Below are 20046 nucleotides of genomic sequence, written 5' to 3'. Positions count from 1 at the left end.
AGAAAAAAGCGCCGATTTCTCAGGATAACGGTGATAGTAGAGATGTCGGTGATTGCTAGTGTTCTCCAAGGTGTAGTCAGCCTCACTGACAAGTGTGATAATAATTTACAAATGTCTAATAGTTTGGCTTGAGGGCATTTGAAATAGAAAATACATTATTCAGTGTTTGAAGGGTGGTGTGCAATTTTTATCAAGGTTTGTTTTTGATTTATTCTTGATGATATAATTCCAGTTGTTCATTTGGAGTTAGTCTATTTGTTTAATATAATTATTATAGCTTCTGGCTATTATGACTGTATAAGTGGCACAAGTCTTCAGTTATGCTTTCACTTGCCCCCCTTCCCTCCAATCGGGCCTTTTCACCTTTGTCTCAGATGCTGTTGTTCTTCCACAGAAATTCCACTGGAGGGAGCACTGTGCTGATTTATGAAGCCTCTAAGGCAGCAATAATCTTCACAAAGTCAACACTGAGGATGCAGAAATAACACATCAATTTGTATGTTAGTGTTAGAATATTTTGGTAAACACACACCAAGAAAACACATTCTTTCTGATGGTTTTCCAAAATTTAAATAAATTCAAATGTACACGACTTAATCCTCTAATGCTGTGTTATCAGAACTGGCTGGTTGCTGCTGTTTAAGGGAATAAAAAAAGTGCCTCTAACTTTTTTCACCCATTACAACTTTGAGTTGAAGCCTGTAGTCTGCAAATCCACGGCTCTGAATTCGAAATGTTCCTGTGCAGATTTATGAAGACTCATGTCGTAACATAATCATGCTTTCAGATTATATGATTTAAGTCTCTCTCTGTATATCCCATCAGTCCTTGCAGGGATTTATGGATTTGCATGTTTTCCTGATCTCCAGTGAAATTGAACTTCAAGACATATCCTCCTTTCCTTTCCTTTCCTTTCTCCTCCCTCCCTCCTTCCTGTCCATGCTCAAATATTGACAAGTAAATGCTTGTTCTTTTAGACAAACACTGTGCAAGGAGGCATTGGAGGCACGTCCGTAAGAATTGCTAGACATTTCCATTTACTTATACGTGTGTGTGTTTATTGCATGTCAAAATTCACTGCATAGCTGTGAAATGATGTGTGTGCTGTGCTTCTGTGTGCCAAGTGTGTGGATATGAGCAATCTCTGGTTATTCTGGCTCTCGCTCAGCATGGTTTCAGCTGATGGGTGTTAGAGCAGGTTTGTGCTTGCCTCCATGCTCCTCTGTCATACTAGACTTTCCTCCCTGTCTGTTCCGAGTCAAGGATATAGTACATTTAGTCACTGTGCTAATAAAGACTGCATGTGCTGGACTTGGAGAAAAGCTGCGACTCTCTTTCTCCACTCCAACTGTTGTTTTTATAAAAAGGATTAAAGTTTATCGTTTATGTGGAATATACTTATTTTTTGCCATTTTCAATGTTCAGAAAGAACTTATTCTGACCTGTGTGACATAGTTTCTGGAAATGGCAAGAACTGGTTTGACTGTGGGATGCATAGTTGATGCATTAGGGCACAAACTTTTTCTGAGTTGGTTTCCACGTATTCTTTTTGTCGTTATTCTAGAAATAATTGCGTTAACCACGGTATTTCTTAAAACCCATTTCCAAACGGAGCGCAAGTTCAAATACAAGCATGTAGTGACATAAGTCTTTCTCAGCAGTGATGAGTGAGAGAAAGAGAGAGAGAGAAAGAGAGAGAGAGAGAGAGAAGGCAGATGCCTGTTGGAGTGTTTGGCTCCCACCACCCACTGCCTCTTCAACACCCATTCTCTCCTCCCTCCTTTCTCCTCCCATCTCTTCTTACATCTCTCATGAGGGTGTGAGGTTTGATCTTGTTATTTAATGTTTTGTTCTACGCCGCCTGCCACCGCTCCTCTCAAACACCTGGACAGAAAAGTGGAAGAGGCAACGAGGACAGATACGAGGCAAAGAAGAGAGTGGAGACTGGCGCTCAGGGCAGCATGCAGAGACAGCCGGTGGATTGAAAAAATAGAAAGTGATTGGATAGACGCTGTAGGATAAGGTGACATGGGAGTGCTGTTGTTCATTGCAATCTGTTCTGTTCAGTCTGCCTAATGACCCATTTGTTCAGCTGCCACAGTAATGATTTTACCAGCTGCAGTGTTTTGCAGAGCAGGGTGAGTGTTGAATAGCAGGCATCTCCTTTAGCACTTCTGATCAGTTTAGCTGGACAAGTTCGGCAACTCTACATTCTGCACAGGGCAGAAAAACACAGCCTTCCCGGGGCAGAGGAAGAGTGGAAGCACTCTGGAATTGAAAAGCAGGACAGGAAATGAAAACCTGATTTCTCGTCGAAACTTCACCTGCCGGGATGTCCGCTTTTAGGAGAAGAAGAAATTCTAAGCCACCGACCGAATCCATCTATGACATGTTACAGCTGGTGAGCTGTGTGTGTGTGTGTGTGTGTGTGTGTGTGTGTGTGTGTGTGTGTGTGTGTGTGTGTGTGTGTGTGTGTGTGTGTGTGTGTGAGGTGGCTTGTGTTGTGGATGCAATCCCACAAAGGTTAGTGATAATGTCATGGTATTGTACCAGCAATGCTAAGCTTATGCTTAGTGCAATCCCTAGTTGTACAACCCTTTTTAATATTTTATGTAATATTTGTATCTTATGACACATTTTGAGTGTATGAGCTACCCTTTTTTTTTTTAGACATTATTATTATTATTATTTACTATATCGTGTTTATATCTCAGTGGCATGGGGAGTAAAATGGCATCGATTCTGGACGAGCTAATGACTGTTATACTGCACATTAGAATCTGCGATCGAAGCTTGCACTTGTTTGTTTTGGGGTTTAAATAAACCCCAGATAAATAGTCATTGAATCCTATTAGTTATGCTCTTCACAATTTTCTCTATGTCACTTAGATTGCCAGTGTGAAAGTTAGTTATTGGTCATGGTGCGGCATCATGTTGCCATTCTTCTTCTCCTTCCTCGTTCCCCATCTCTTGTCATCTGTCTCAGCCACTGCCCCATCTGCCACTCGGCAGTCAAGGGCGAGACCTCGCTTTTAGGGCCAAAAATGGCAGTGTCATTGCTCGGCTTGTTGTGTTTAGAAACACGAAGGAATTCTCACTGCACAGATCGCAGCACATTCATCCTTGCATGCTTTTCCGGTCCTTAGTATTCTGTTTTCGGTGAACAAGATTTAATGTCTGATAAAACTTGTTCTCGGCGATGTGTAAGGTCAGTTTGGGGAGTTTAAAGGGTCTTTATTGTGGATATGTTTTTTAATGCGGTTATTACCTTTGTAAGCAATGTAAATTATTTGGATGCTACACAAAATTCAGTTACCTGTGTCATTTTACTTGTATTCAGACTTTTAGTTCATTTTGTGGTAAGTGTTTATTATTGTGACTGTAGTTAGTTAGTGATAGGAGGACTGTCGATAATCTTTGTTTGCCCAATTCTGCTGTGCAAACAAGTGTGTGTGTGTGTGTGTGTGTGTGTGTGTGTGTGTGTGTGTGTGTGTGTGTGTGTGTGTATAGCAAACTTGCAAAACTGGTTTGAATACCACAATGGAAAATTATGTTTGTCATTGCTGCAGTCCAGCAGGAGACAAGGCATTGAATCAGTAAAGACAAGCTACTTCCCCAGCTGACCAGTTTATGTAAATCAGCTATCAGCAGCACACAGTGAGGTGTACTGCCATATCAGAGATTACAATAAGTAAACACTTTCACTGAACCCATAAAAATGATAGTTTTGTAACATATGTTCTCAAAAGCGCTTCCGTGAGTAACACTGGTGGCATCCCGTTTAAGTAAATGGCGATTGAAATAGGATCAAACCTGTTTTGTGCTGCCTACAGATAATACAGATTTAAACTTGCATCATCAATCAGCTTGACACGACTCAGTTTGTAGTTTTACTTTGTGATGGTTTTAGTGTCTTTGTTTGTCCCTTAGAGTTTAAATTACCTGTAGTTTTCTTCTCGATTACATTCTTTTGCCTTTCTTTAAAGGTTGCTTTATAAATGATTAACATGTACACTGGAAATAAACAATAAAGGTTCAGTGTCATCTCTGGACAGGAGGACTGGTAATTAATGAGATTTTTAGAGTTGAGCTCTCTTATAGTTGGTGTTAGAAAGAGAATCTATAATATGCACATGTACATCTATTTTTTTCTAGATTTCTCAGAAGAACTCAGTCCTTGTGACAGCCTGCCTGGGCTTGCAAAGAAAACTATTGTACTCTGGGTTTGAATTCAGAGACACCTCTTTACCTACAGGAAGTCTGTTGTAGAAAGTATTGGCAGATGCTGGAAAGACTCATAACCATTGGTGCAGCAGGGAGACATGCTGCTGTATTACTTGTAGAACATTAGATTTTTTTTAAAAACACACTCAGCCTGTTGGTTTGGATGCTGCTGCTTTTTCACTTTGTCCATTTTTCAATATGCAGCGCTCTGTTGTGTTCATGTTCATAATATATTCTTCTCAGTATTTGGTTCCAGTGTGTAATGTTATGGATGATGTGTGACATGTGTTTCTGGTCATTACTGAACAAGTTCTAAGAGTAATATCAGAGAATGCTGGTTTTATAGTTGCAGAAAAGGAGCAGGAGGCGACAAGTCCCTTATTAGGTCTGCTAACAATCTGAATCTAGCAGGTTTCTTCATGTTTGGTATGTCTGTGAAGGTTCTCAGTCATCCAGGCCATTGTAGTCTAAGGAGCTTGGAAAGAAAAGCTTCTGGACTTCTTTAAGTTGTTTGAAGACGTTTCACCTCTCATCCGAGAAGCTTCTTCAGTTCTAGGGTCAAATGGTAGAGAGTCCCAGTTTTAAACCCTGTGGGAGTATCCCCCCAAGAGGGACAATGGACCCCCCTAATGATCCTCTACCTAATCGCACGAGCCAAGGTGTCAAAATGGGTGTGGGTCACAATCAGCCAAGGTTTCGGGTGGGCTCATTGTGAAACCTAACCACACCCTATCATTTCCTGAGGTCAGATGGCCCAGGATGTGAGTGGGCGTTAAGGCGTCTGGGAAGGGATCTCAGAACTGGATGGCAGACAGTTCGTGTCGCAAGCCACCGCCTCTGTTCAAAGATGGTCGTTCACAGAGGACATAGATGGCTTCTTTCTCTTCCTCAAAAGAGGACCCTCATTTGACCCTAGAACTGAAGAAGCTTCTCGGATGAGAGGTGAGGCGTCTTCAAGCAAATTAAAAAAGTCCAGACTCTTTTCTTTCCAAGCTCCTTAGACTTCATGTTTGGTGTCTTTGATACATAGCAGACTGTAGGAATGCGTTTAATGTCTTGTTAATGATGAATGCGTACGTCTCAAAATAAACCTACATATTATAGTCATTTAGTTATTTTATTAATTTTTGTGAGTGGTTTTTAAAGCGGTCCCTTAAAAATTCTGCATGCTCTGCTTCCTTTTCTTTCTGAGCAGAGCACAGAGCAGGTCACTGTTTTCTGCCGCGGCCTTCATGACATCAATCCCCCCGAGTGCCCGATGTCGTCGTCCTCCTCATCGTCTTCGTCATCCCTTTCTCCGAGCCCTGTGTCGGTTTTACCACCCACAGCAGCCGCGGCCACACAGAAACAGCTCTCCCACGCTGACAAACTGCGCAAGGTCATCAATGAATTGGTGGAGACGGAGAAGACTTATGTCAAAGTGAGTACAGGGTCTCTGAAGTGTTCTTTGAGCGTGCCGCAAGAATGCAGCTACGGTCTCAGACTCACAAATGTTTTGCCAAGTGTGTTCCTGTGTCATCGTCGCTGAAATACTTTTGTGTCAGTGTGAGTTATGTTGAAACCCGCAAGCGGTTGACTTCTATCCATTCTTTAAAATCTTTGCAAATGATTCATTAAATAGCCTTCAAATCAACAGACACAAGACATGCCTCATTCCTCCTCGAGCATCTGATGACAGGCTGATCTTGTTTATATCTGTCTCATTCAGGATCTGAACTGCCTAATAGAGCGCTACTTGAAACCTTTGCAGGAAAAGAGCTTCCTGACTCAGGATGAGGTACTCTTCACTTGATATTTATTATCCAAGAATTGAAATAAACTGCTTAGATACCATAACCTATACACGATTTTTGCTCGAAAGTAGTGCTGACAGTGATGTGTGTTGCAGCTGGACGTTTTGTTTGGTAACCTCGGAGAGATGGTGGAATTCCAGGTGGAGTTCCTACGCACGCTGGAAGATGGAATCAGGCTGATGCCAGACCAGGAGAGGCTGGAAAGGGTGGAGCAATTTAAGGTGAATGAATGTTGATTTTAGACCCAACTGCTTCATTTGGCTTCAAATCCTCTAATTATTTTGTCTCATTTAGGGAACACTCCCCCTTGGTACTGCTGTTTGTATAACGCATAATAAAGAGCTTATGTTAGTCAAAAAAAAAAAGAAAAAGTTGAGACTCTTTCTTATTTAGCAGCTTCTCAAAATTGGAATGTCCACATAATGTGCGTTGCCATCATTTAAATGCGATCATATAATCTTATGATTGTATGTTATGCTCGTCTGTTTTTGCAGAAGGTGCTGTTCTCGTTGGGTGGGTCATTCCTGTATTATGCTGATCGCTTTAAGATTTACAGCGCCTTCTGCGCCAGTCACACCAAAGTCCCAAAGGTCCTCGCTAAAGGTAAAAACATTAACAGATTCTTGCCTCATGCCAAGCATGCAGTCACCCCTTACTATTTTTAAAAGCAAGTCTTTGCGTTACCTTGTGCCTTACACAAAATAAATTGGTGTTTAAATTTCCGCTCCTCCAGCAAAGACCGATCCAGAATTCAAGGCCTTCCTGGCTGAGAAAAATCCCAGACAGCAACATTCATCCACTCTCGAGTCTTACCTGATCAAACCAATCCAAAGAGTGCTGAAGTATCCACTTCTGCTAAGGGAGCTCTATTCTCTCACTGACCCGGACAGTGAGGAACACTACCACCTGGATGGTAAGTATCCTTTTTTTCATTGAGCATTTAAAACTGTGGTGAAATGGTACATCATCATCTACTCGCCTGCTACATAGAACTTTGTATATTCAGGATATGGTGTTGGTGAATCAATGATTTGGGGTTTTAACTATAAATATTTGCCCCATGTAGTTGCAATTAAGGCCATGAACAAAGTTGCAAGTCACATCAATGAGATGCAAAAGCTTCATGAGGAGTACGGCGCTGTTTTTGACCAGCTGATCAACGAGCAGACTGCTGATAAAAAAGAGGTAGAACACATTAATGTATCAGCCTTAAGCCCAGTGAATGATCCTGTGACTTATTTGCTTTTTTTGTTAACATGTTGTTTTTTTTTACTTTATGCATCACAGGTGGCTGACCTCTCGATGGGGGATCTTTTACTACATTCTACAGTGGCATGGATAAACCCTCAAACCTCTTTGGCCAAGAGCAAAAAGGACCCGGATTTAGCTGCTTTTGGTACGGTTTTATGTAGATTATACCACCTGAAATTCAGGCTGCCGGGAATACCTCCTTACATAACACAGAGATATACCTACAATATAACAGAGTCTCCATAAAGTGGGGATTTGTTGTACTGATGTTTAATGTGATTACAAACCTAAGCTGATCAACTGTCTACATTTTGAGTTATCATAGGTTTCATTTTCAGTCTCAGCTCTTCTTTATGAATAATCAAAAAAGGTCAATATACAGTTTGTGTCTTTATGCACAGGATAGATTAAAAACCTGTGTAGACCAAGCATTGCTAATTCTAGTGCACTCTGCCATAGATGCAGCTGAAGCTGGAAGTTTGCATAATGGACATGAATGTCATTATTATATTCTATTTTTCATAATTTTAACAGGGTTTTTTTTTTTCATGGGGCAGAATGATTGTAGAACAAGCACAATTAATAGAAATCAACACCCACATGAGGGACTGCAGGTGAAAAATTGCTGTCACATTTACATAATGGATCCAAGTACTAATGCTAAGTAATGTGCCGTCCTGTTTTAAATTGAAATGACGTAAACTTAGATTATTAATTCAGTGGTGCTGAAAGCTACTTAACTTTACTTAATGTCCTTGTTCTTAACTCCCCTTTAGTCCTCACAGTTCACAGCTAGTAGCTTCTCTATCGCAACCCTCAAAGAGTTAATTTGACAACTCTCATTGGCTCAATTGGCACACAGTGCAACGGGAAAGTCTCAGAAACTCAGTGTAGATATGACTGAAGATTAACACAACTCAAGAATATCTCTCGGAATAATCTACAACCCTCAGCGCAGAAGAACTTGGTTCTGATGGTCAGGATCCTTAAGAGGAACCTGAGTTTGCAGCTAACTGCACTGAACCCAGTATAAATTTGAGGTCAGATGAGATAAAGAGACTGGAGGTATGTTGGAGAGATAAAGGTGATGCATTCAACTCAATGAACACCTGCACTGATGGATGAACGGGGCTAGGATAAACATTTTAGAACGGTCTCCACAAATGATGGCAAATATGTGGTCTGTCTGTGAAAGTTGGGTATTTCCCAGGAAACTATTGATGCTGCCAAAACAAGTTGTTTCAAATATGTGACCAAGCAGAACCTGTCATGTATGTAATAAACCACAACTTTTGCACCTTTTTTTATGTCAAAGATGTAAAAATATCATCCCAGAAAATAAACCAGTGTTGCCATGACATTCTTGTTCATCATGAACATTTCTAAACTTATCAGAGGAGCTACATGCAGTTACATTTTTATGAAAGAGCACTTGCTCTGCATTTATGAATACTTTACTGTTTCGTGTGAGGCTTTACTGTCAGGCTTTGGTACTGCTCGGTGCTATTTCAGTTAATGGGCAAATGGACCCAGTCATGCAAACTGGGATCTTTACATTGTTTTTCACTTTTTGGGTGAAGTGATTATTAATGGTGTGATATGCAGTTCTCACACACCTACTCAGAAGTGCCTGGGATGTGTTTTAAAATGCACTCAGCTGAGACACTTTTGACAATAAATATTACATCTGCTTATTATATGTGCTTTCTTGGGCAAGGCGACAGTGAGTAGAAGTTGCTTGTTGCGCAAAGAACGAATGCAGACCCTGTTAATCAATTCTCTCACTTCTTTTCTCCCCCTCTCTCTCTCTGCCCGCATGCAGTGTTCAAAACAGCAGTTGTATTTGTCTACAAGGACTGCTCTAAGCACAGGAAAAAAATTGTAAGTACCTTTTTTGGACTTTTAATTTTAATTGCATTTTAAGACACAGTGATGGAGGGTGCACATCCTCTGAAGTGCTTTTAACGTGTTCTCTTTTTACATTGCATGCGGGACAGAAATAATTAAGCTAATGTTTCATGGTTGTGTGAGGGCAGTTATTGGCAGCTGCAGTAACTGCGTGTGTGCACGCTCCCCATAGTACAGTATAGTAGATACTTGTGTCTGTTCAATGAACCCTCTCTCTCCCTGCACTCTGATGCTCTCTGCTGTCATGTTGATGCACTGCAGCGGTTATGCATTAAATATCTGACCAGTCTCTATCTTTCAGGGTGCATCTCATCGCGGGTCTGGGGGCGATGAAAAAGATCCCATCCGCTTCCGTCACATGATTGCAACCGATTCTCTGCAAGTCCGAACCCTCCCAAGTGAGTATATTTAAATATACTAACATGCAGCAATTTTTAATATTTTCCCGTAGGTACTGTTAGCATTTTGAGGACTGATTTGGAGTTTTACATAAACATGAATGGACTAATTACACCAGAAACACATGGATTTAGTTATAGCATATCTTCAAATAGAAGACCTGTGCAATAAAAATGTATTATTTGACCATTAGTCTATAATGTATGAATGTGTTGGACAACAACATATCAACATTTTTTTTATTATTTTTTTTTTTTAGGAAGAGTAGCGATAAGCTCAAAATTTACATTAATAAAAGTGTTTTCATGAAGAAACGAGAAAAAATCATGAAAGGATTTTGGATTTTCTATGTGTTAGAGGCTATGACTTGTTTAATGCATTAATTAGCCTAACCTTAAAGTGCCTAAAGCCATTACCAGACTATCCAAGGCAAACTTGCTCTTTTTTTAGTTTTTATGCCAAGATCATTGAAAAGATCATTTGCATGTTACCCTGTTCCCCAAAATAACCGCGGTTATAAATCAGCATTTTGTGACAGACGCTTAAGATGCTTTGGAGGCCTGTCAGTGATGCTGCTTTCCTCTCCTGCAGAAAATAAATAACCTTTTGTAGACACAACAGATAAATACTCATTAGTAGATCTGCATGCCTTCTTTCTCACATCTTCTCTGTGTCCTAAGTGAACTTTAAATCACCCTCCGGCGATTCAGCCCAAACAAGGCTGTTTATCTGCCTAATGGCCTGTTGTTAAGGGAAAAGAAATTGATGATGGAAATTAACTGAATACTTCTGCAAATGTATTTCACATCTTTTCTCTTCTGGGCCTTTCTCAGACTCAGAGGCCACGGCGGACTGTGAAATTGTCCACACGAGGTCTGAATCTGAAGGAAGACCAGAGAGAAGCTTCCAGTTGTGCTTCAGGTAAAACTGCACATACAGATTCAAAACGTATGAACACGAATAATAAGGTTATTTGTATAGCACTTTAAAAAAACATTTTTTTAAATTAAATGTACATATTTATACATGTTTCACAAAGTCATGGTCATTTTTTCCTGCATACACACAAAAGGCCACAGATAATTGGCAAAAGATTGAAGAAAAGAGAACCTATAGAAATTATTTTTAGTAGTCTTTCAAAACTAGGCACTGATTCAGCTGACCTGATAGGCTGAGGAAGAGCGTTCCAAAGTTTAGGCGCTCTGGTTTTAAAATAAGAGCATGAAACAGTTAGCAGACCCCCAGCAGTTACAAAAATGAAGATTTGTGGGGGGGAGTTAGAACCCCATCAAACTGAAGCTACCTCTCTCTTACAATATTTTCATGGTCTTTCATGTTTTCTTGTCTGATCTGCAGTTCTCCAGAGAGTAAGAAGGACTTCCTGAAAGCAGTTCACTCCATCCTTAGGGAGAAGCAACGACGGCAGCTGCTTAAGACAGAGTGTCTTCCCCCCAGCCAGCAGTATGTCCCATTTGGGGGCAAGCGTCTTTCTGCCCTTAAAGGGGTGCGGCCCACCATGAACAGAGCAGGTGACAGAGTTTGAATATATGTTCTGTTTCAATAGCAATGCAGACAAACATGCTTAGGCAGTAACAGATTGATTATAGTTCTGTATATTACTTTTTATTATAAATGCATCATATTTTGGCATTAATTAGGAAAGACAGGAAAAGTCTAATTTGATGTTTATTTCAGTTAACTAAAATCTTCTCAGTTTAGTTTGGGTTGAGAGTAATGACCTTGACTGGTGACGCCTTCCTGTCTTTCTCTGTTTAGCCTCAGCTCCATCTCGAACGCTAGCTCGCAGGCGGTTGGTGAGGAACCGCATCACCATCGATACCGACTTGGTTTTCCACGGAGACAACAACAACAGCACTCATGAAGACCCCTCGTCTCGTTCTTCCCGCCCTTGCTCCAAATCCGACTTGTCTGATCAACTTCAGCCTTGCAAACCTCAGGGAGAGGACACGGACCGCTGGGTGGAAGAGCAGTTCAACCTGGGCTGCTATGAAAATCAGTGTGAGGGCACCGATGTCGGGCAGGTGAAGGAGACGGACATTTTGAGCGACGACGACGAGTACTGCACGTCTGTCCGAGCCATGTCGACGAAACTGGACAACCTGGAGGAGCAGATGAAAGGACTGAACCTACAGGGCAAAGACATCAGCCTGAATGGAGGAGCAGAGTGTGAGATCACGCAGGAGGAGGACGCTGATCGAACAAAGCATGGGGATGACTCCAGCTTGGTAGACTCCATTACTTCCTGCGGTGCTTCTCTCCCGAGCAGTGCAACCTCAACTTTAAAGGTCGCTTCCTTGAAGCAGTGTGCTGTGGAGGGGGCCACAAACCAGGACCACGATGTCATCTGGGTGCGGCGGGACGACTTTGCCAACAGTGACGTCTTCTGATAGATGATGAAGATTATGTAGGATAATGTAGGAGTCAAAGAAAAGGTGTGAGGACAGATAAAAGCTTTAAAAGTGTAGAATTTGGGGAACCTCAACAAATCCTGCCTGTATCTCTGCACAACCCTCTCCTTCCACCTCACCCACATCCTCCCGTGTTCTGACAATCCTGAAGTACTGAAGCACCCAGAGGGGGGGAAAAAGTAACAAGGAAGTGCAGGTAAACATATGAGGAACACAGCACTGGATGTGCACGCGAGTCAATGAGCAAGCGTGTCTTCATGTGGATAAACAAACAGTAAGTGCATGTGTGCACAGACACAGAAAGTAAAGGCAGCTACTGCACCACGCACACATTTTACAGAGGAGACATCACCACTGAACTGTGACCTTCAGGCCAAAAAGTCTATTTTTCAACACAGGAATGTGGGTGTTTATATTTTTCTGACGTTTGTATTCGAACACTCAAGGGCTGTGTGTTACTTTTTTTTCCGTTTTTTTTCTTCAGGGGCTTTTGGCTTAACGACTGCTGCATAAAGGACGGTGACATCTAACTAGCTTTATTGTGCTTTGTAAAAAAAAAAAAAAATTTAACTTAATATCAGCTACACAACAGTGTATAATCAGGAGAACAATAGAGTGCTGTTGACTTGTATAGCTGTATAAAAATATCACTGTCCCCTCTCATATCCTTACCTTGTTCTTTATTTAATTACTGCCTTCAAAAAAATACTGTAATTTTTCAATGTTTACATCGCATACAGATGCCCAGTGTTACAAACTACCTTTTGTGTGTTTGCTGCCAGAAACAAGCTTCTATTTTTCCCTTTGTGTGAATGATGAGTCTTTAATTGTGTTTCTCAAATAAAATGTCTTTTTATTTTGGTAACTAATTGATTTCATCAAGTCCATTATTATTCTGGACTCTTCTTTTTTTTGCCACTGAGGCCATGTCGTCGTCATGTCTGTGATAAATACCAGAGTAATTTCTATAGTCCTGTTTACTTGAATTGTCTCTTGTGTTTGAAAGGACCGTGTTAGTGACTGTACTATAATTTAAAGGGGGGGGGGGCAGTCATGCAGTTGACCAGCTTCACTCAAATACAGGACTGGGCGATTCACCTCCCGTCAGGGGTCACAAATTGAATACTGATCAAATCCATTCTGCTCAGTATTAATCAATAGTTCCAGCTTCTCATGTGGCCCCTTGAGGAAAATTATTTGCCCACAACTGCTCTAATGGATTCAGACGTCATCCTCAGCTTTCATCTGTTGCGTTGACTTTTGTCGTGTGGCATTTTCTATATATATTTCCACTTCTGCGTTACTACTCCTGTCCACCAGGCTGTGCTGTTTCACTTTGTCGTCACAACAATAACAACCTGCTGATTGCTGTGCTCAACATAGTCATGCGCACCTTAATGGATGTATTGAACAAGCACTTAATACCCAACTGTTTGTGTGTGTGTGTCGGGGGGATGTGTAAGCAGCTACGTTTCAGAATGAAGGGAACATGGATGGAAATGATATACTCTCTTCTTAATTCTGTCTTTTTAATGATGAAGCTGGTTTCTTAGATTTTAGCCAGCTGGCTCAGAATGGTCAGTACGGTCTTGAGACTGAGGTACAATCACTTGTCCTTGGAAGCAAATGATTCCCTTTGACCCCCGACCCCATCCCTTTTGTACGTTTAAAACTGTGGAGCATTTTTGATTTTTTTTAAATGTAAAAATAAATCTTTTTCTAAATGTAGTTTGGTGTGAATGTTCCATTTCTTCATTTTCAAAGGAACTCATTTTCTGCAGCCAACAACCACAATTTATTGTCGCATTATCTGTCGTAATTAATTTTCCCCACAAAGAAGCTGTACACACCAATTCTGTTTAAAATGTATCCTTGTTGTGGATACAAGGATACATTTACCCTTGCTTCTGCTGGAGTGTCAGGTATTCTACATGTGTGGCACAGAAAAAAACTTTACAAGGAGACGACTCTGCTCGGTATTCATATCAGACGAGGTGCCCCTCCCCCCCTTTATTTTTTGTCCAGGACCATTGCCCGAGGCCTATTTCTGGAGACACAGGCTGGTCATTTTCCGAGTTAATTAAGTTTGTCTATAGGCTGTTTGTCAGGGCTCCAGGTTGAGCTAGCTGGTTGTCTTAGATCACTTGGCTCCCAGATTTTAAAGAGCTCGCAAACATCCTGATAAACAAATGTCATTTCTGATGTGATGGGTTTTTGCTTGAGACTTGCAAGATTGTGAGATGCCAGGTTGTTGGTGTCTTTGCCCGTTTTTAAATGTCACAATATTAAGCAGTAGCGCAGAGTTGGCAAACCCCATGGAGCTTTCAGTCAAGTAGTGGACAGATGAGTTTCCTCCACAAGGTAATAAAAATGATTCTCCACCGGAAGTCATTATGATTGAGCCAATTCTCTTTCAGGGATGTTAAAGCGCATTACACAACAATTCGTTATTTTTGCTGCCTTGTGAGAGTCATGGGACTGAATGGGAAGGCATCCAGTGATCCAATCAGATACAAACCTCGTTTTTGCCTGAAGTGAGAGATAATCTGGCCTCTGCCCTGTAACCTGAAGATTATTCTCCTCTCATCAGGACCGGTGGGGAGAACCGCTGCCAATCCATCTGCCATGCTCCTTAATCCAAAGCGACTGCAGCCAAACTAGCAAAAACGAGCTGAATCAGACCGCGAGTACCTTCAGAGTAAAAGCTTTGAAAGTTTGACAAAATTATTTCTGATTACCATTAGGAAAAAAAAACATGATTCAGTGTGATTCCAAATAGTTGATTGAAATACGGTAATAAATGTCAAAATCTTTATTCGAACGTTCATAACTATCGTCTACACACTTTGGGTCAATGCAGATTTTTAAAACAAGCAAAAAGAAAGAAAGAAAGAAAGAAAGAAAGAAAGAAACTCCATCCATTGCCTACTACGTATTTTTGCAAAACCTCCACGACGAGGCAGGTTTGAGTTCTATTCTGAAAATGCTCACCGGAAGCTAATTGAATTTAAGCTCGCTTGGCCCGACTCGTGCGCCCTCACTCCCCTCTGGCATCTGCATCCTCGGAGGCGCACGGACTCTCGTGGACGCGTTTGCTGTAGCCCACCGCAGCCAGCTATGTTAAGAAGACGTGACTTGATTTGACTTTGCATGCGAAAGTTGGACACGTGGAAATTGTTGTCGTCGTCTTTGGTTTCTTCTGCGCGATGGAGTGATGCAGAGTGGGATCATCAAATTGGGAATAAAACTTGGGTTGCGCGCTGGCATGGCGCGTCAGGTGTGCCCGGGCTCGTTTAGAAGCTGCTTCTGTCTGTCATGGTCTCGACATTTGCCGTGACTTCGAGAACGAGAGGGAGAATAATGGAAGAAAGAAAGAGACTTTTTGGCTATTTTCTTTTCGCGGCTCAGCTCTTTCTGAGCTCCACGCAAGTCCTCAGAATCGGTAAGCGCAACAGTTTACGCACGGTGCTGATGTCGTTTCCCTGCGTTTGTAAATTGACTGAAAAGTCAGAACGAAAGTCTAGCGTTTGTGTGACCTGTTTCATTTTCCCTTTGAGATTTAAGAACACTCTGGGTCTGCGATGACCGTTTTGCATCCGAATTTTCAGCCTTTATACACATCGAAAGTGATTGTGCTATTATCATTAATGATTGGGATTAAGCTTCACTGAGGGTCAATACAAAGGAAACGATTACCGTACAGCTTAAAAAAAATACTTTGACAACTTTACTCGCGTATTTAAGGAGATCGATTTGCCACAGATTCAGTGTTTTGCATTTTCATTACTATATAAACAGCAATGTGAGAAAGATAGTTTACATAGAAATCAATACAAGATAAATATCCCCTCTGACTAAAATAAAATTAATTTAAACTCACACCTCTGTTTAATTCATCATCTTCACTAGACACCAACTTGCTGGTAAATGTAATTATATAGAAAGTCTTGAAATGCTGCGGATCAATGTGTTTTTAATTACAAATGCTGCAGTTCTGACAGAAACAAGCTCGTGAACAGTTGTTTCACCAACAGTGGGTTTGCACGAGGTTTCACACAAACACGTAAAAGTAATAGATTATTGATTCTTCTCTGGATGTTGTCATGGCTTCACACACTCTTGTTGGAGACATTTTCATTCAAAATATGCCCGCCAGTTATTCTCAATCCTGCTGTCATCAGCTTAGTAGAGGTGAGGAGTCAGAAGGCTACACCTAGATTTGATTAGACAGGAGGAGCTTGGTGAGCACTGAGGGCTGTGTTCATTATCCAAGCATATCACTTTCAGGCTTTGAGTCAGGCCAGACTCGAATATGTGGATCTAATTGACTGAATACATTTAGGATTGCTGTCACTGCCACCCATTTGAATCTTTGGGTTTAGCAATAGGCTAAAGGAGTTATTTTATTTTATATTTTATGCATCTAAAGAATAAATGTTAAAGTTCCATGATGTTCAGCCACCCTTCATTTAGTCATAATTTGCTGGGAAAATGGAAACTAGATGCAGTGATTAATTGAATTATCTGCAAATATGCCTGAAAACACAGTACTTGAGAAGTCTGTGCTATTATAATGAGCTTGAAAGTCTAATTTTTGGTGTGAAAACCTTTATGCTTGAAATTCTTTTGTAATTTCTGTTAGTAGTCTTGAGAAATAGTTCTTTGGGCTTCTTGAGAAGTATTTTTTACCCAGATATGTTTTTTTTTTTTACTGCATTGGCAGTGTGTTTAGGATCATCATCATACTGGAAAAAAAAATCATTGGCTTCCTCCATGTGATGGTACTTTCCTGTGTTCATAATTCCATCAATTTTGACAAAATCTCCAACACCACTGGATGAAATGCAGCACCAAACCAGACAGTGCCTCCACACTTTCTATGGACTGTTTTCCTTCTTTAAGAGAGACTTCTTGACAGCCACCCTTCCACTGAGATCATTTCTGATGAAGTTTTGTTGATCAGTTGAAGGGTCAGATGCATCTCTCAAGAACCAGGAAACGGGCAGGGAAAATCATCACAGACCCCTCACACCCTGGACACAGACTTTTTGATCTGCTGCCCTCTGGCAGATGGTACAGAAGCCTGCAGACCAGGACCACCCGACACAGGAACAGTTTCTTTCCCCTCGCCATCTCCCTTCTTAACAGTTGACCTGTCACACTGCTCCCACTGCCAGACTGCAGCTGCACCTTATGTACATTTTGTAGTATTCATTCCACCTCATTCATTTCTGTAGTTTATGTATATAAGTTTAGATTCATTATCTATAGTTGGTTTACACAGCTTTGTGTATGTATGTGTAATGTGTATATATAGACACGTGTGTGTGTGTGTGTGTGTGTGTGTGTGTGTGTGTGTGTGTGTGTGTGTGTGTGTGTGTGATTTACATTGCTGTGCTTGAGAGCCACCATCTACCGGAACCAAATTCCCTGTATGTGTCTGCACATATACTTGGCCAATAAACACGATTCTGATTCTGATGTCTTATCTCAGTATTTCTCCTATTTCTTAAGGACATGACCTTTAGATACTGTTCATCTACTATAGATAGATTTTAGCCCTGCAGTGTCTGTTCCTGTTCTCACTTTTTCAGTTTCCTATTATTTTTAGTGATACTACCAAGAGATTTGCCAAGTTTTTGTGTAATAATGCTTAGGGAATCATATTTTCGGTGAAAAATACGATTTTATCCCTGTCAAACTGTGTTATCTTTGGTATTTTTGTAAACTCAACAGAAGAATTTGGAAACAAATATGTTTTTGCAACAGACTGCTAGAAACAAAGTCCCTAAAGACACTATTTAAAATAAGCTCTTTGCTAAGTTGTCTGTTAAGACAAGGATTAAGGATTCTGTAAAGAACTGATAAATATTCCATTTTTGTTCTGCTTTAACAGCCACACTGTCTCTACTGAAAAGCCCAGTCTTGTATGTGGCCTGATGTTTCAAGTTTCCACATTACATTTGTAAATTGTATATTGGATCTACTATGTATTTAAGTTGTACAGTGAACCCACATTTGGTAAAGAGGCACTTTGGTTCTTCTGCAGATTAATTGGACAATATTGTCTCTTGTGTCAAGCTCAGCAAAACTATACATCAGTCTACAAAGCAGAGGTTGCATGTTTAAGAAGTGAAGAAAAAATAAATATGAGACATTTCTGAGTGTTGGGGGTGGGACCTGGGTGTTATAACAGGTTGCTAAATGGTTGATTTCTAAAACAGAGCTTACATTAGCCAAGTGGATTCCAACCTGTCAGCTCCAATTATTATTATCTTTTAATAATCTTCATGCCCACACATTTAAATTTTGTTTTGCATGCACAGCATTGGTTCCTGTTTGTTGTGAAGTCCAGCTGCACATGCACATGGTTTTATCATCAGGAGTGTAGCCCTTGGTTACACATTAAAATTCATGATAATTCAGGACCGATGTGTTTAGTTTTGGTGGTTCAGACTTCTTAAACAACACAAGCCCAGAAATAATTCACAACTCCAAAACATTTACATACAGATAATATCAATGTCTTTGTGTGTGTGTGTGTGTGTGTGTGTGTGTGTGTGTGTGTGTGTGTGTGTGTGTGTGTGTGTGTGAGAGAGAGAGAGAGAGAGAGAGAGAGAGAGTGAGAAGAAGAAGGAGAAATCAAAGAACTGCAACGTTTGGCTCCAGGTGTTGCCATCTATTAAATCGATTTGCTAAAGCTGAGCAGGAGCTGTAACCTACATTTATAAACAGAGGACCTGATTAATATTATAGATTACCTGATTTTATTCCAACACTTAAGAAAAGCTATTAGGAAAATGAATGAATGTCTTCTCGGGCAAATTACTTCATTTTGGCACGTTATTGGCTTCTCTTCATTGGCTTCATTGTTAAATCTAGAAGTGCATTCAAAAGCTTCTCACAAACAAAGTTTTAAATAATGTGACTCCAACATAAAGACCTCATAGTATTATATCATCCCAACAGAGAACTTTGCTCACTGACGCCAAGCTTACTGATTACTGGATTTCCAAAAGTAGGAAGGAAGCCAGAGCTTTCAGCTGTCAGACTCTTCTCCTCTGGAAGCAGCTACCATGTGGAGTACAGACAAACACGCTCAAAACTTTTAAAACTTTATTTGTTGATAATTCTTATATGTCTGGATCAAGTGACCCTGAAGCATCCTTATTATGCTACCATAGCCTTAGGTTGCTGGAGCACACCCCACGATGCAATATGCATTAGTTGCCTACGCCTCTCATTTCACTCCTGTCATTAAATTTTTTCTTCTCTCTTCCATAATTTGCATCTTTCCCTTTTTTTCCTTTTGCCGCAGCTGGTTGAGGAGTAAGGGGAAAAGAGGCACTGGTCTTGCGAGAGGTTTTTGTTCATGTTAAAAGGGTTTTTTCTTCCCACTGTTTCCCCAAGTGCTTGCTCATAGGGGGTCAGCGTAGGGTGGGGCTCTTGGTTAAAGTTTTCTCTTTGGTGCCTTGAAGTGTTATATAAATACTATAGATAGATAGATAGATAGATAGATAGATAGATAGATAGATAGATAGATAGATAGATAGATAGATAGATAGATAGATAGATAGATAGATAGATAGATAGATAGATAGATAGACTATGGCTAAATGAGCTCTGTCAGAAACACAGTTATCAAGTAGGTAGCCAGTATTTTTGTCCTTGAGACATAAGAAGAAGCTGCAGTCATGAAACTACCTGACTGACCTTATTTATTTGTATGTATTGATCCTCCAGTCTCATAAAACTCAGGATTGCGAGTAATAAAGTGGCATCTGTACATGTCCAGCATGCTGGCAGAGAGACTCTGTCGGGCATGATTTCAGCTATAAACATATGGCTTTCATATCTCAAAACCAGGGCCAAGATATGGCAAACGTCAACTAATAATTTATCTAAAGTCTCCTTCTTAGACGTTTATGTATTTTAAATTTGTCAAATATAGAGGATGTTGAGTGTCTTGGCTTTGATTTTCGAGATTTCTCTCTGTTACTAAGCAATATCAGACATCATGACATCATTTGACCTCTCAGAGT

At 40.6% G+C, this 20046-nt stretch overlaps 2 protein-coding genes across 8 annotated transcripts in view; both read left to right on the top strand.

Annotated features, from left to right (window-relative positions):
• The window catches only part of LOC113030261 (T-lymphoma invasion and metastasis-inducing protein 1-like), a 50862-nt gene extending 37130 nt beyond the window's left edge, over positions 1-13732 (top strand). For all 4 annotated transcript variants that reach the window (XM_026181517.1, XM_026181518.1, XM_026181515.1 and 1 more), the window contains 12 exons: positions 5420-5644; positions 5933-6001; positions 6113-6238; positions 6512-6620; positions 6751-6930; positions 7084-7202; positions 7305-7413; positions 9091-9149; positions 9478-9574; positions 10409-10496; positions 10932-11104; positions 11352-13732. In XM_026181517.1, the coding sequence (XP_026037302.1) occupies positions 5420-5644; positions 5933-6001; positions 6113-6238; positions 6512-6620; positions 6751-6930; positions 7084-7202; positions 7305-7413; positions 9091-9149; positions 9478-9574; positions 10409-10496; positions 10932-11104; positions 11352-11983 (1986 nt within the window). In that variant the 3' untranslated portion in view covers positions 11984-13732. The remainder of the gene's footprint in view (positions 1-5419; positions 5645-5932; positions 6002-6112; positions 6239-6511; positions 6621-6750; positions 6931-7083; positions 7203-7304; positions 7414-9090; positions 9150-9477; positions 9575-10408; positions 10497-10931; positions 11105-11351) is intronic.
• A 1297-nt stretch (positions 13733-15029) lies between these two features.
• grik1a (glutamate receptor, ionotropic, kainate 1a) overlaps positions 15030-20046 on the top strand; it is a 35512-nt gene continuing 30495 nt past the window's right edge. For all 4 annotated transcript variants that reach the window (XM_026182213.1, XM_026182211.1, XM_026182214.1 and 1 more), the window contains exon 1: positions 15030-15446. In XM_026182213.1, the coding sequence (XP_026037998.1) occupies positions 15320-15446 (127 nt within the window). In that variant the 5' untranslated portion in view covers positions 15030-15319. The remainder of the gene's footprint in view (positions 15447-20046) is intronic.

Source organism: Astatotilapia calliptera, chromosome 10, assembly GCF_900246225.1.
Source record: "Astatotilapia calliptera chromosome 10, fAstCal1.2, whole genome shotgun sequence".
Taxonomy (NCBI): domain Eukaryota; kingdom Metazoa; phylum Chordata; class Actinopteri; order Cichliformes; family Cichlidae; genus Astatotilapia; species Astatotilapia calliptera.
The sequence above is the reverse complement of the archived record's forward strand: the minus strand, read 5'-3'. Positions and strand labels throughout refer to the sequence as shown.